This window comes from Anomalospiza imberbis, assembly GCF_031753505.1.
Source record: "Anomalospiza imberbis isolate Cuckoo-Finch-1a 21T00152 chromosome W unlocalized genomic scaffold, ASM3175350v1 scaffold_67, whole genome shotgun sequence".
Taxonomy (NCBI): domain Eukaryota; kingdom Metazoa; phylum Chordata; class Aves; order Passeriformes; family Viduidae; genus Anomalospiza; species Anomalospiza imberbis.
Genome location: NW_027099336.1, coordinates 479,351 through 495,812, shown reverse-complemented (window position 1 = coordinate 495,812; position 16,462 = coordinate 479,351). Strand labels below are relative to the sequence as shown.

Below are 16,462 nucleotides of genomic sequence, written 5' to 3'. Positions count from 1 at the left end.
GTAGCTCTTAACATTTTTAGAGAGTGAGTTTGTAATATTGTATTTTGAACATAGACAGTCTGCTTTAACAACTCAGCATCATCCTCATTTCCTTTAAAAAAAAATCCCAAACCCAAACCATCCCAAGAGTTTGTAGCAAAAGTTCTTCTGTCAAACTTCCTTTTCTTTATTAACAGGATTATTGCCATGTGTGGAGATTATTACATTGGTGGACGTCGCTTTGCTTCACTCTCAGACCTAATTGGGTATTACAGTCATGTGTCTTGTTTGCTGAAGGGGGAAAAACTATTCTTTCCAGTAGCACCTCCAGAGGCAAGTAGTAGAATTTTAAAATGTAATTTACTTAAATATTAATATCATTAATCTTGCATTTGATAGTCATAGTTTTCTATGAAAAAAGCCTTGTAGATGGCTTCCCCTAGTTCTAGACCTATCTCAGCATATGGTGAAGTATAATGAATATATAAACAAGGTTTTGCTGATAGAAACTAATGATAAAAAATTGTTTTTAATAAAAATCTGTAATGAGAAGGCTAGATGTCAGGTATTGCAGCTATCTCCAAATGTAATAATAACATTTTACGTAAACTGAAATAAGAAAATGTGTGGGTTTTGGCTGATAAAGAGCACCAATATAATGTAGGGTTTTACACAGACCTAATAAATGATATCAAAATTATATTACTGTTTTCTAGCAAAGATTTTGAAATACACATCCTTGAAATAACCAAAGTTCCTGAAAGCTGTTTCTTTCAAGTGACTATCCTTAAGACAATATCAGTAATTATCAGTATGAGTAATGCCCACGTCCCCCCGAATAAAGATGTTTCTGAATGTTAAATTTTCACAAATTTACACTAAGAGGAAGTAATTTGTAAAGTGCTCTTTCATGGGAATGACATTGTTGGTAATTTGATTTTTGGAGATAACATGAATGATAATGTTACAGGCTAGAACCAAAATTAAGGCTTTTGTAGATAACTTTAGGAATTGAGCATTTCCAGCTCTTAGTATTTTTGACCCTTTCTTTGAACTCTTCTTTAAAACTGTAGCCTGTGGAAGATAGAAGGAGAGTTCGAGCAATTCTACCTTACACCAAAGTGCCAGAAACTGATGAAATAAGGTATGTTTTAATAATAGGTAGAAGCACATGTGAAATTCTTGGAGTATTTATAAAACTTAATGATTCCAGTATATGTTCACTATGCAAATACTTTCCAATTGCATCTTAGACTTAATGCTCTAAGAGGTTAAAGGTATGATGCCTGCCTTTTTTTTTTCTTCCACTACATATATTATGTGGAAAAGATGCAAAACCAACAGTCCTGTATCTAATGGAAGAACATATACTAGTTGCTTGGAATTAATACTGCTTTCCTGAGATATCCGTTTTCTTCCAGATGAAAAACAAAAAGCCAGATTTGAAAGATGTTTGTAGTAATTTCTGATGAGACTGTCTTGGTTTCCCAAGTTGATAGAACATGCTGGTGTAATTTGGAATAAGGTTCTTGATAGGACTATTAACCTGAGATTATAGAGAAAAAGTATATGACAGCTTTATATCCTCATCAGGGTGAAAATTTATCCAGTCCATTCTGATCTCTATAAAAATACACTTTGAGGATATTCATCTTTGAGAAGACCTTCTTCTAAGCATACAATAAGGCAATAAGACAGGAGGGAACTCCCTAATTGTATATTGAAAGTAGGGCTTCTTTCTATTCTTATGCATAATAGGGTCCATCAAGTCCAGTAAATGCCTAATTGCATCTACCAATTTAAGAGGAAAAAGTATTTCATTACTCTGCTATGGTAACGGGAATTACAGGAAATTGTAAAGTTCTATGTGTCTGGCTGGGTTTCTGAGATCTGCATGGTAAAATAGTCTGTTCATAGCAAAACTGATACTAAGTACACTGTTTTAGGTCAAATTAATATATTTTACTCCTGTAATGTACTCTTGAAGATGTTATGTATTTCAGGGAATCTTGACTTAATTTTAATGTAGTAATTAATATTTAGAAAGCTTGAAGCATTTCAAACAATAACAACTGATATAGGATGGCTTTGCTGTCTATTGTACATTGTTAAAATTTAGGTTCATTAGTAGCTGAAGTCATTCTAATTATTTTCATTAGGCTTTATTTATTCTTGCTTTTTACTTTGTGCTCAAGTTAATGCATTTTTTGCTACTCTGTCACAGATGAATTATTAAAAGAAGTCATCGTGATGGGGTTAACTAAAAGGGTTTTATTAATGATTAAACAATTATTAAATGGTAATTAATACTGTTCACTCAGAGTGGGTGCATCTATCACACCCTCTCAAGAGATGTTCAGTAGAAAACTGCTATCTAATTTTGGTAGTTGATTAACTTCAGTACTGTGTAGCTATTGCCTGTATCCCTGATACATCATTTGACTTGATTGAGAAGTCCCCCTGTGCTCCAGTGAAAGGTTTTCATATGACCCCATGTTATGGTTTAACCCTGGCCAGCAACTAAGCACCAACAGACAGTAGGGCAGTAATTTTCCTGGATGGATGGCTTTTCGCTGCTGTTTTTTCTTGCACTTCTTGTACTTGAGCTTCTAGTCTCCATGTAGGTTCACCATCCCACTTCCTTATGTCCTCCCCCTGGTCATGACAGATAAAACCACAAGGTGGCATATGGTGTGTATCACTGATAAACTTCTCCCTGAATACAAAAAGGTTGACTCTTAATAGCCAAGATGTTGGTCACTATGGATGAGGAAGACTTATCCTTCTTTAATTGCTGGGACAATTGTTGGAACAATTTCTCCACAGCTGAGTTCCAGGGACGAAGTGAGATTCTCTTTGAATTCTCAAGTTGGCTGGCCAATCCAACCACAGTTGGTGCTTTTGTGTCTCTCCAGCTCATTTCTGCCAGGTTGTTGGTGTACAGTGTTGGTGCACTTCATACAAACTTTCACCACATGGGCTATGTGCATGGGTTTTCACACGGCTCGTTGGATACCTGGTTGTCATATACCTCCACCACAGTTAATTCCCTCAGATACTGGATACCTCCCCCAGTGGTGATCACCTTGCTTTAGGAATTTGTAGGTCCTTCCTTGATGAAATATCTGTCCACACTCGATGAAAGCTGCTTCCAAAGATTCCTGCCCCTTTTACAATCCTTTTGTCAGTGACCTTATTCCTAACAAGGGATCCCAGCTGCTAGGTTTCCTTACCCTCTAATTCCTGATGTTTGGCTCCAATATCCCAGCATCAGAATAACTAGCTGACAATTTGTTCACCTGCATGATGGCTTCACATCTCTCACTGCTTGCTTAGGGATAGGTATTGTATGGTTTCTGTCTCATTTATGATTTCATTCTTTCCTCTCCTATTCTTGTGACTGCTCTGCTGCTGCCTCTTAGGAGAAACGGCTTCATCCCTTACTGAATGAGTTGACTTCCACTTTCATTGTTTCTTTTTAATTATAGAGGTGACTGATATAGTTGAAGGATGGGTCTCTGATTAAGTCACAGTGTTGTGAGAAATGACCCTCACTTTTAAAATTTTAAAAGGTTTATTAAACCTTAACAAAAAATACAACAAAGGATGGAATAAGGAAAAATTAAAGCACTGGGAGCCTCCGTGATTATCAGCCATGTGCTCATCTATAAAATGGACGTTCTGCCTTTTATACCCTTAGCCTCTCCTAAAGTTTTGTCAGTCAACTCTTTTTCTGCCGTCCATTGGTGGAGATTACTTTCTTATATTTTGATTGGAGGTCAGGTGTTGTTACGCCACGCCTCCTGGTAACAAGCTGGTGAATCAGGGACTTCATAAAAATAGGGTAGCTGGACAGGACCGAAAGCAGATCCTAACCAATGTGGTTAATCATACGAAGATAGTTTACAATTGTGACCACACTCTCATTGGCAAGCAAACATTGTTTGTCTTTGTCTTAAGGTGGTCAAAGTTTCACACTGCAGACCTATACTAATTCACACCCAGAAAGCTCATTATACTGAGTTACACCTTAACATAATTTCTAACTGTGCCACAGACTTATTTCCAACTGCACCAAAGGCTTCAAGGCCTCACTGAGGCCCGTATCTGAGGCCTAGGCTGGGGCAGCTCAATCTTCACTCTAAACATACAAATCATGTCCTCTTTCTCTCAGAAATTCTGCTACAAGCTGGTCCTCTCTAAATGGCTTGACTACTGAGGCTATTAAAAGGGGAAGGGGAAAGAGGACTATGGGAGGGCATATTACAATAACATCACTATACATCTTAACATATACATAATATTTATCCCTCAGTTGTGAGAACCAACTATTACATTACTCATCTATAACAGTGTCATTTGGTATGATTTCAGATCCAGAAGACCCTTTCCTTGAAGGTGCTGAACAGTTCTAAACAGTGTTGGTTGGTGCAGGCCAGGCCCCAGTAGAGTGTGATAAGTTGTGACTCTTTGGAATATCTTTTTTCAAACATTCTATTACTTCATCAGGATCTGGGAGTGAAGTCTTAGACCACTGGAGGTGACAACCTTTCTAGATACCTGCCCATATTTTCCTACGTGCCTTGTGTCCTGGGTAACCCAAAATGTTATTGTTTTCTATATCTATCTGTGCCCAAAAATGTTACTGTCTCCTTAAGGCCTGGTAGCACAGCCAGAAACAGAATCATGAGGCCAGGCAGTTGCCAGGGCCATTTAAAATGTTAGCGTTGCTCAAGCAGAGCTCCCTCTTGCCTTTTGGCTCTACTCGCAACAGTAGCAACCTGAAAAGTTGCATTTCACAATCAAAAAGTGTTTCAGAGTGAAATTTGCAACACTTTTTGGCAGCGCAAAGCTGCAGCTGGGCTGGGGTTGGGCCACCACTCATTCGTGCTTGAGAGTCCATTTTCTTCTCCTCCTCCCCATCAGAAAAGGACCCAAGACAGCAGCACCAACACTGGCACAGTCCAGTGGGTAGCAGGAGGTGGCAGCAAGTAGCAGCACTGACCTCACACATGCCAGCAATTCCCATCTGCCACTAGAGCTGCTTTGTAAGCTCCTACCATGTCGCTGTTGAGGCAGGGACAGGAATGATGAGACTCCATGGTCAGAAGGCAAAGAATGATCGTTTATTCAAAAGTACATCTCTCTTTGTCCTGGTTTAGGGCAAACTTGGGAGAAAACCTCCAGGAGGAGCTCCCCCAGACTGCAAACCCCCACGGCCCCTCCCCCCCCACCTGGTTCGGGAAGAATTTCCTTGGAGAAAAGTGGAAAAAACCCTGTTTATTTAACAGACAGAAACACTCCCCGGCACAAAAACAACACCAGATGACAAAAACTCTTTCACCACTCTGAAGAGATGACAAATTCAGAAAGTCTCTCCTGGGAGTGGTCGCCCAGTTATCGGTCTCTGGTGCTGGGGATGGCTACTGCAGGTCACAAAATGCAGGCTCTCGGTGTTTCCCAGGTCCCAGTCCAGAGCAGGTTCGAATGGTATTCAGGAAAGGGAAAGGAAAAAGCAAGGGCAATAGCAAATAGAAGGAGCGAGAGCAAAGCAAAAGCAAGCCAGCCAGGAAGCAAGCCCTATCCTCTCTCCTAGACACAGACTGTGGGGGGAGGTGAGCAGGCTGATAACAAGACAAAACAAACCTTCACTTTTCGGAGCCAGTCCTGAAGGCACAGAACATAACATCAAGCATAAACAGAACACAAGATTGGGGATACAAGCACCATAAGGTCACCTGAGGACACTCTTTTATAGAGAACATGGTGAAGACCAATTTCATTGGTCTTAGAGTAAAAACATTTCACCTGATTAGTACACTGGACTTAGGTCAGTGTGGCAGAACATATCTATAAACAATATGAACAGAAAACAAGAAAATAGATTGTTTACATTCCTCCCGGACTTTTTCCCAGGCTTAGCCTGGCAGAAATCTCTCTCTTTTTCTCTCTGACTGAACTGAGAATATCCACAATTCCCCCTTTTTGTTTAAAGAAGGAGGCAGTGTTTGTCGCCCTCCTGCAGGGCCCTTTGCAGGAAAAAGAACAAACACAGCTCAAGAGTTTTTTCAACTGTCAATCAAAACCTCAATCAGATATTGGCTCAGAACGGTCGAAGAGATTCCAAACTTATAAATTCCAAGAAATCAGTTACCAACTCTAGTATAGTAACAACCCATAGTCAGTCTGCCAAAGGACTGGCAGTCCAACTTGTCAAAACCCATTTCCCAGTGTGAGCAGATGCCCACATGACAGAAAAGAAGGTATTAACAAAGACGTGCACATACCCAAATCAGCCAAATATGGAATTTGGCAACATGAGTAATATCTGTTTGCCACAGCTGCAAAGCTTTTAGGCCTCTGGGATTTATCCCAGCTAGTAAGGTGCAGCAGATCAAGCCTTGGTTGGCATTCATTGAAATTGCTTTTTGCAAGGTGTGTGCACTTGATAGAAGAATCATGCAAGGCTTTTGGCCCATGCAGTCATGTCCTCAATGAACAACTTGAGTGATAAAATTGAACTCAGGTCCAAATTGCATCCTCAAAGTTTCCAAAACAATTTAGTAGAATTGACCAAATTCAGAAACACTTGAGAAATCTCTGAAATGCCATGGCCACAGCCCTTAATTCAATCACTTGGGCTGAGGCTGATTCATGGCTTTCCAGTACTTTGAGCTGTCAGTGAAGACGCAGCTCTTTCCACCTTTTTTTTTTTTTTTTTTTTTTCCCCAAAAGAGCCAGCAGCACCAGCGGGCTTTAGGACCCTGTGGTGCTCGGCGAGGTGGGGGACACGGCCCAGGGGGCTGGGCCAAGTGCCTCAGACCCGGCCGGGGGGGCAGGGACCCCAGCCCCTCTGCCGAGCCAAGATCCACTCGGCTCCGTCCCTCCCCCCAGCTTCTCATTGGTATCACTTGGGGCCCCTGGATCTGGGGTCCCTGGGACACCCCATGGCCACCCGCAGATGGGCGACCCATTCCAACCTTATTTTTTGGTGCCCGCCCCCACCAGGCTGCAAGAATCCCGGTAATTCCTCCGGCTTTTAGCCCTCCCCCCGCCCCACTCGGCCATGGATCAAGCCACAGCTTCTCGGGATCCCGCTCCTCCCCCTCTGCGAACAGGAGCAGGATGCGCAGGGTGCGAGCAGGGGAGGTTTTCCCGCGAATATAAAATTCCACCCTGGATTTGGGGCTCTTGGTACCGCCCATGCCTGCCCAGTACAAGGGGCTGCTCCTTGCTCCCAGTGTGTCTGCCGTCACCCGTGATACAATTGATTGTTGCCCAGCTCCCTGATCTGCGGCCCCACCCCCATCCCCAGGCACGGTACCAGCAGCAGCGATGCTGCTGCAGACCAAGACGGTGCTCCCTCTCGGTGCCCCTGCCTCTGCCTCAGATGGACACAGCTTGGGGCAGTCTGGGAGAAGCGGAGGGAGTGGTGGGCTGGTGGGAGGCACAGAGGCAGGAGAAGCAGCTGTTGACCGTGTAGCAGAAGAACCAGGCACAGCCTCCGAGCCCACAGCTCCCGGGATGGGGTGGGCAGTCGCCGGTGATGGGGCGGGGACCAGAGCCGTGACTGGCGGCTCAGTGGATCCTCCCATCATAGGCGGCGGCACGACTGCGGCGACTTCTCTCGGGAGTGGCGCTGGCAGCGGTGGCTGCGGCAACTCTGTCGGTCCCAGGGTGGGCAGCGGCGGCGGTTGGCTCGATGCTGGCCGAAACGCGGAAAAACTGGCTGCTCCGTCTGGAGCGGTGAGTGGAGCAAGAGGCAAGGCTGCTGCCACCGTAGCGCTGGGCGGCACAGCAGGCACTGGCACCGCAAAGGACATCAAGTCAGCCGGTCCGCACGGCGCACAGGGGGCAGTACCGGGAGGCAGTTGCGCCTGTCCCATCGGCAAAGCTGGAGCCCCTGCGGGTGGCGGGGGGCGTGCCAGGGGATGTGTCAAAGGCCCCATTGCTGGTCCCGGCAGTACAGGGGGGCTGGGCCCGTACATCTGCGCAGGCTCCATAGTCGATAGCGAAGGAGCTGGGGGGGCAGCAGCCCCCACTGCATCATGGACTGCGGGTGGTGCCGCCCCCCCCCCCCAACTGCATTCCGGAGAGGGGGGGCAATCAGCGGCTGGAACAGTGAAGCCGCCTGCTCAACAAATGGGCGGTCTCCAGTTTGCCGTGGCGGAGACAGAAAAACCCCCGGCAGCCACCCAGGCTGTGGAGCCGCGGGCTGTGGCGGCTCCTGCCAGGCCGGGGTCGCCCCGTGCAACCCCTGCAATGTTGGGTGTGCTGAAACTGAGAGTTGTGACAAAGGCACCCTGGCTGCCGCCTGAAAGGCGGAGGAAGTCGCTGGCTCCGCTCTCAGGGCAGGACGGTTCAGCCCGACCGACCGCGGCACGGACCGCAGTGTGGTCAGTGTCCGATCGACCGGCGAAGGATATTTCGGCTGAATGTAGTCACGGGGATGGGGATATTTGGGCTTAACATAAGTTCCCGGTGACATATAAAGTCCACAGGGCATCCCGGTGTCTCTTGCAGCACCGCGCTGCGTTGGGGGCTGAACTGGGCATCGCCCTGCCTACCTGTTGCCCGCTGAATCACAAAAGTTCCCAGTTGGAATCATTGCCTCTCGGGGTCGTGCCCCGTAGGACTGTGTAGATGCGCCCCCAGACTGTGAACAGTGAGGATGCTATTGCGTCCTCCTCGTTCAACTCTGTCATGAGGCAACGACCCAAGTTGCCCCAAATTCTCTGATCCAAGGAGCCTCTGAGATCCGCAGAAAATCCATGGTCCCGACCCCAACCCAGGAGTTCAACGAGCTCGGCATCAGACACTGGGATCCCCAGCTGAGCGATATAACCCTGCCAGGATGACAGAACCAGCCGTTCAGCCATAGAAAGTTGGTTCCCCATTTCCAAGGAAACCCTCCCTTAGCAGACGTCCACTTCAAGAGACAGTCTGCTATTTCAAGGAAAACTGTCCCGCTCAGTTCTCGGCTTCTAGGAGCCGACCCGCAGTCCAAACAGGACCAAGTCTTCTCCGGAAGACACGGGGTTTCGGCGTTACCTCACTCAAGAGGGCAAAGGTGTCTGATCGCAAAAGGCCGCCGGGCTGCACCCTTAAAGGCGTGTCATGGCTGCGCTGCGATTCCATGGGGGGTCACCAGATGTTGCTGTTGAGGCAGGGACGGAAATGATGAGACTCCATGTTCAGAAGGCAAAGAATGATCGTTTATTCAAAAGTACATCTCTCTTTTATAGAGAACATCGTGAACATTAATTCCATTGGTCTTAGAGTAAAAACATTTCCCCTGATTGGTACACTGGACTTACGTCAGTCTGGCAGAAAATATCTGTAAACAATATGAACAGAAAACAATATATTGGATTGTTTACATTCCTCCCCGACTTTTTCCCAGGCTTAGCCTGGCAGAAATCTCTCTCTTTTTCTCTCTGACTGAACTGAGAATATCCACACTACCTTCCCATTTTTTTGTTCCGGGGGAAGGTTGAGCTGAGAAGGGTTTGTCTGCCATCTTTTCCCTTTGCCTCCCCACACATTTGTTTGCAGAGAACGCCATCTTAGGGAAGGGGTTACTCTGCCATTTTGAGTTTCTCTTTTGTTCCTGAGGTATCTGCAAGATTTAAGCAACTTTGCAACTAGTACCTATTACTGTTATTTTTTTGCCTGTTGCTAGTTTGGTTTTTTTAGTAAACTGCTATTTTTTCACCTATATCTACTCGTATTCGTTTCTCCTTATTGGTGGAAAGGGATTGGTTAAAACTATAAGGAGAGGTGTCCTGGGGTGACTTCATGATACTGAACTGTATCCCCATTCATCTGTTTAGCCCAGAAATAAGTTTTGCACCTTTAAGACTGGTTCTGAGAGGGAGGAGGGAGGAGAGAAGGAGTGTGCAGCTTGTTTTTGGAAACTGCACTAAGTCGTCCGCATCCTTCTTCTGGACTGTGTTGTCTGCAGAATGGACAGATGGCAGGAGAGAGCTTTCCTGTGGTTTTAGATAGCATTTAGCTAGTTGAGGTATAGAAGTTCTCTGGACTGTGGTTTTTCTTTTTCTTGGAACTGTTTGAACCTGCTCTAGACTGAAAACTCAGAAAAGCACCAGGAGCTCACACCTGTGGCCCATCCAGGGCCTGGCCTGGGTCACAGCATTTCCAGCATTAGAGGGACTGATAACAGACTGAGTGAGCTAAGCTGCAGCCCACGAAGGGGACTTTCTGAGTTTGTCATCTCTTTGGAGCGGCAAGAGGTTTTATTGTTTAATATTGTTCATTTTTGGTGCTGGTGAATGCTTTGCCTATTAAATAAACAGGGTTTTTTCCACTTTTCTCCAAGGAAATCTTTTCCTGAACCAGTTGGGGGAGGGGCCACTTGAATTTGCTTTCTAGAGGAACCCCTTTGCAGGTTTTCTCCCAAATTTGCCCTAAACCAGGACAAATGCATTTTTTGGCACCCAATGTGGGGCTCGAGAAAGTGGAAGAAACCTGTACTGATTGCATTTTGGTTGTGCTTACTTTGTAGTGGGATAAAGTAGTCAGTAGCCATGTTGCATGAATTCATAATGTCTCTCTGGGTGGAGGCCTTTATGTATTTCTGGTCCCTAGGCTTTTTTGAGGTTTTAATACCTTTCTAGTCCCTAGGCTTATTTTCTTATCCAGAGATAGCTCCATTATTTTCCCTAACACATAGTTTTTACAGTAGAGGGACATGGATTACAATAGGTATTGTGCTGGGCGTGGTGATAATGATTTATAGGGGGTTTACAAAGGTCCTGGAGTCTGTGCCAGATATGTGTGGTTTATGGTATCTTCATCCTACCCTGTGTCCCAGTTCCAGTAGCATGTTTTGGGGGTTTGTTAATAATTTCACCCAATTTGTTAGAGGAGGAGTGGGGGATGAAGCTTTTAGCCTTTCCTTTCCTTCTCCTTTGAATCTGTTATGTCACCTTTTGTGAATGTTCTGTTTCCCCTGACTGTTAAAGAGACCACCTCCCTGGTATTTAATGTGGTAAGCTTCCTCTATACGGTCTGCAACTTCTCTAGAATGAGGGCTGAGATGTCCAGAGGAGCTGATGAGACCCCTGACCCAAGAGTAGACTCAGGCGTGGAAACTTTTCAGTGGTGTAGAGAATGGGAGGGTATGGGCCAAACCCTGAAGGAGTTTTCTGACCCTATAGCCTGGGGCTTTCCACGTCAACAAATTCAGAACCCAGCTGAGGTGGGGAAATACTTGAAAGAGAAGTGCTATGATGACTCTAAGGAGAAAAAGCTCACTGCAATAAGCTGGGCCCTGGCCTATGCTTATTGCATGCTGCTAGATACTGTAGGGCAGCAGATAGAGACAGGGGGGCAGGGAGATAAATCAGCAGCTACCCCAGTCACTCAGGCTGCTGCCAACACCCCAGCTACTCAAGTTGTAGCTAAACTAGACAGTGCACCTAAGCCCGTAGCTAAACCAGACAGTGAGCCTAAGCCACTGGCAGTCGCCGCAGGAAAGAAGCACACAAGCAAAACCAATTGAGCAGTGATCAACAATGATGATCCAGGGGAAGGACCCTCAATGCCAATTCCTGACACAAAATTTGGAGTCAAAGCAACTGACACAAGATCAGAAGTCACTATTGAGTCCTTTTCCCTGAAGGACCTTCATGGCCTAAGAAAGGATTACACTTGACGACCTGATGAATCTATAATTAGTTGGTTAGTCCATCTTTGGGGCGCAGCAGGTGAGGCTACAATTCTGGCCAGTACTGAAGTGAGGCATTTGGTATCCCTGTCACATGATCCAGTTATCGACCAAGGAATTATGAGGGAGGCTAACCCTTATAGTCTCTGGGCACGGGTCCTGGGAAGTGTGGCACAAAGATACCTGTTGTGCAGACGATCTTTATATGCAGCAAAACCAGTGGAAGACCATAGTACATGGGATTCAGCGCTTGAGAGAAATGGCAGTGGCAGAGATTGTCTTCTCAGATGACCTAAACACTGCAAATCCAGACTTGGTACCATATACATCCGTGATATGGCAAAAACTTGTACGACTTGGGCCATAAGAATATGCTTCTGCTTTAGCAATAATGAAGCGAGATGACAGGGAGGAGACCGTGCTTGATATGGCAAAGAAGCTCCGAGCATATGCAGATGCTGTGCATGGCCCAACATATTCAAGAATTGCAGCTGTGGAAATGTGTATGCAGAAACTGGAAGACAAGATAGAGGAGAATCACAAGAAACTCAGGGAGGAGATTAAAGAGGACCTTCTCCAGAACTCGGCAGTACAGATCAGAAGTTCTGGTACCAAACACAGGCGTCCCCTGGACAGGGAGAGAAGGTACACCCCATGAGCTGAGTTGTGTTTTTTCCTGTGTGATTGTGGAGAAAATATGAGGAGGTGGGATGGAAAATCTACTGCTGCTCTGGCACAATGGATGTGTGAACTGAAGGACAGCAAGACTCAGAGAGGAGGTTCCACCAAAAAAGAAGCAGCTCCAGTAGCCCATAGCCAAAATGCCAGGTATGATGATGATGACGATATGTCCGATCCCCTTGAAGGAACCTCCAAGGCATACGCCCAGGGAAAGAAGGGTAGCCAGGCTTAGAGGTGCCCTGCCTCTAGTCATGTAGAGGCTAGGGAAAACCATGCTTTTTGGACTGTGTGGATTTGCAGGCCTGGCACATCAGAACCACAAAAATATGAGGTCTTGGTCGACACTGGTGCGCAGTGCACATTAATCCCATCGAGATGTGGGGGCAGAATCTGTTTCTATTGTTGGCGTGACAGGGGGGATCACAGGATTTGACTTTCGTGGAAGCTGATGTGAGCCTGACTGGAAATGAGTGGAAGAAACACCCTATTGTGACTGGCCCAGAGGCCCCATGACTTTTGGGCATAGACTTCCTCCAAAGTGGGTATTTCAAAGACCCAAAGGGACTCAGGTGGGCTTTTGGGATAGCTGCTGTGGAGACAGAGGGTGTTAAACAGTTGACCACCTTGCCTGGATTATCAGAAGACCCATCTGCAGTAGGACTTCTGAAGGGGGAAGTGCAACGAGTACCAATTGCCACTTTGACAGTGCACCACCGACAGTACAGAACAAATTAAGATGCTGTGATTCCCATCTATAAGATGATCCAAGAGCTGGAGAGCCAAGGGGTGGTCAGCAAAACCCACTCCCCCTTCAACAGCCCCATTTGGCCTGTGCGCAAATCTGAAGGAAAATGGAGATTGACTGTGGACTATCATGCCTTGAGTAAAGTGACTCCACCATTGAATGCTGCTGTGCCAGACATGTTGTGTAGGAGCGTTGGTTGGTAGGATGGTTGGGACGGATGTAGATGAGAGATCTCAGAAGTCAGGTCTTGGAACATGTGGTTTATTATAAAGGGCGTGGGTGCAGGGGCCCTGCTTAGAGCTGCTAGCTGCAGCTCAGAGCAGGCCCAAAAGAGCAAGAGAGAGAGGGAGGCAAGAGCAAGAGCAAGAGAGGGCAAGTGTAAGAGAGAGAAGTTCCCGTTACAATACAATAAATCTTCTTCTGTGCTGAATATTCTAATTTTCACAAACCAATCTAGTACAAGATATAAATCCTATAGCATTTACATACAGCCTATAAGAATCATGACATTACCATACTGTGTTGCATTTTAAACCCTAAAAACTGCTCTTTGGACCCCTTCTGCCAGGCTAGTAGGGTTTGCTCATACCCTTGGACCTGTCTGCAAGCAGAGGGTATTGTTTTATCAAAAGGGGATTGCCTTCAGCCAGCCATACCATTGTTTTCCAGTTGTTCAGTAACTAAGGCTTGGTATCTCAAAGCTTGCTTTCATTTCAATCTAGCTTATAGTTTCTATATTCTCAAAAACTTTTGCCAGGCAATCATATTTTTAAGGCTTTCCTGTTTCATCTTCCCCAACAATGTTGGAGCTCCAGTACGAGCTGGAGTCCAAGGCAGCAAAGTGGTATGCCACTATTGATATTGCCAATGCATTTTTCTCCATTCCTCTGGCAGCAGAATGCAGGCCTCAGTTTGCCTTCATTTGGAGGGGAGTGCAATACACCTGGAACCGATTGTCCCAGGGGTGGAAGCACAGTCCTACCATCTGCCATGGACTGATCCAGACTGCACTAGAAAAGGGGGAGGCTCCAGAACATCTGCAGTACATTGATGACATCATTGTGTGGGGGAACACAACAATGGAAGTATTTAAAAAAGGAGACAAAATCATCCAGATTCTCCTGAAATACAGTTTCACCATCAAGAAGAGCAAAGTCAAAGGACCTGCCCGAGAGATACAGTTCCTGGGAGTGAAGTGGCAAGATGGATGGCATCAGATTCCCACCAATGTCATCAACAAGATCACAGCAATCTTCCCCCCAACCAACAAGAAGGAAACACAAGCTTTCCTAGGTGCCATAGGCTTTTGGAGAATGCACATTCACAAGAATGTGGTGAAGGTGCTATTCTCCATTTCTGCCATGAAAATCCTCTTGGAGGAAGTGTAATTTTTATTTTTCTCCATGAGACAGTTCCTAAAGTACAATAATGGAATCAGTACAGAGCCCAAATAGCAGATTAGGCTCAAGGCTAGTGTTTTAGTAATAAATATTCCAGCACCACTAAGTGCTACAGAGCACAGAAAACTGCAAAAGCCAAAACCAGTCTTTAACATGTACAGTAAAAAAGGGAGCATGGCACAGGTCAGATAAACTAATGTTTAAAACAGATAAATCAATATTGGGACCAGTAACTGTTAACAGATATAAGTTCCTTCTAATACCTTCTGGTAATATATGATATTATCTCAAACCCTTTGAGGACCCTGTTGGGTACCAGAAAGGACTGTTGTGGTTTAACTCCAGATGGCAGCTAAGCATCCCACAGCTTCTCGCTCCCTCTGTCCTGGTAGGATGAGGGAAGAATTGGAAGGGTAAAAATGAGACATCCGTGGGTTGAGATAAAGACAGTTTTAATAATTAAAAATAAAATTAAAAAAAAAAAAGTTGTAAGGGAAAAAAACCCACCCACCAACTGACAAAGAGAAAGGGAAATAAAATCCAAGAAAAACGAGTTATGCAAATGAAAACAGTTGCATACTACCAATAGACTGATGCCCAGCCAGTCCCCAAGCACACTGTCTGCCCCCCCATAGGAGCTACTATGAAGAAATTTATTCTAGTGAAAACCAGTATACCTGAGTTTGGGATTACACTTAGGGAATAATTTATACTAACCTTCCAGTTATGAAACTCCTTTGAATGTTTTAATGCTTTGTATTTATACTCTTATTTGTAGTTATTTGCATGTCTTCTCAAGGAACTGTTCTGTATCTTCTTTTTAGCACTTATCTTCATATCCAAATACTTAAATAGTAGATATTGCATAGGCCTTTGTTCTGGTTTGAAAACAAAACCAGTGAGAGACTTCAAGTCAGAAATGCAATTTATTAGGAAAAGTGAAAAAAGACAGCAAAATACATGCAATAATACAAAAGAAAAACCACTGACAGAGTCAAAATACGACCTGACACCCTTTTGGTCAGGATGTTGGTAGCCATCTAAATTGGAATGGCTGCAGTCCTCCTGGAAATCCAGCAGAAAAGCCTGAGTCTGGTGTCCCAAAAACCCAGATTATATCCAGTTAGGAATGCTTGGCTCCTCCCTCTGGGCGGAGCATCTGCAATTGCCCATTATCAGCAGATGTCTTCCTGGAGGGAGAATTGGTTGTGAAAGACATAAGTAAAACTGCCCACTTAACAGAAGACAACTGCCATAAAGATGGCAAATGGAATACATCTTGCCTTTCAGTCGGGGACAGCTTTATTATACAAATCTTGGTTTTAGTAGAAATATTATTTTTTAGACTATTAAGGAAATCTTTCATTGTTTTTACCTGTGCTTAGTATTTGGTTCCTCTTGATAAAAGAATGCTACTATCTTCTAATGTTGTTGTGGTGTTTTTTGTTTTATGCATCCTTAGCATACTTTAAAATATCTATTAGATTCTAAATGTAAAATAAAGAAAGATTAGCATTCATGTGATATTCATACCTACTTAAACTGTGTGAAAAATGCACATGGTGTGCTTGGGATACCAATAGATATATCTTTCATAGTCAGATTTTCTCAAATGTTTTTCTGAAACTATGCTCAAGAATTCACTGTGTTGATTAAACTTTGTATTATGATTGTACTTCTAACATATGTCTTACTGTAACTCTCTTCAGTTTTCTTAAAGGAGATATGTTTATTGTGCATAATGAATTGGAAGATGGCTGGATGTGGGTTACAAACCTACGGACAGATGAACAAGGTCTTATTGTAGAAGACCTGGTAGAAGAAGTGGTAAGTAATTTTATATTCAAATCTGTTGCAGAACTGAGATTTGATTTTTATTTTTTTGTTAGTTGTGTGTGGAAGTTAACATTGAAATTAAACCAAACTAGTGTAATTTAGCTGCCTGACTTTTTCTACTTTTCTAAACCT

The 16,462-nt window shown here is 44.6% G+C and overlaps 1 protein-coding gene across 1 annotated transcript in view; it reads left to right on the top strand.

Moving 5' to 3' along the window:
• Positions 1-16,462, top strand: part of LOC137465617 (ras GTPase-activating protein 1-like) — a 141,480-nt gene that overhangs the window by 34,392 nt on the left and 90,626 nt on the right. Inside the window, exons 3-5 of the mRNA XM_068177699.1 lie at positions 177-312; positions 1,053-1,123; positions 16,204-16,321. Of these exons, the coding sequence (XP_068033800.1) occupies positions 177-312; positions 1,053-1,123; positions 16,204-16,321 (325 nt within the window). The remainder of the gene's footprint in view (positions 1-176; positions 313-1,052; positions 1,124-16,203; positions 16,322-16,462) is intronic.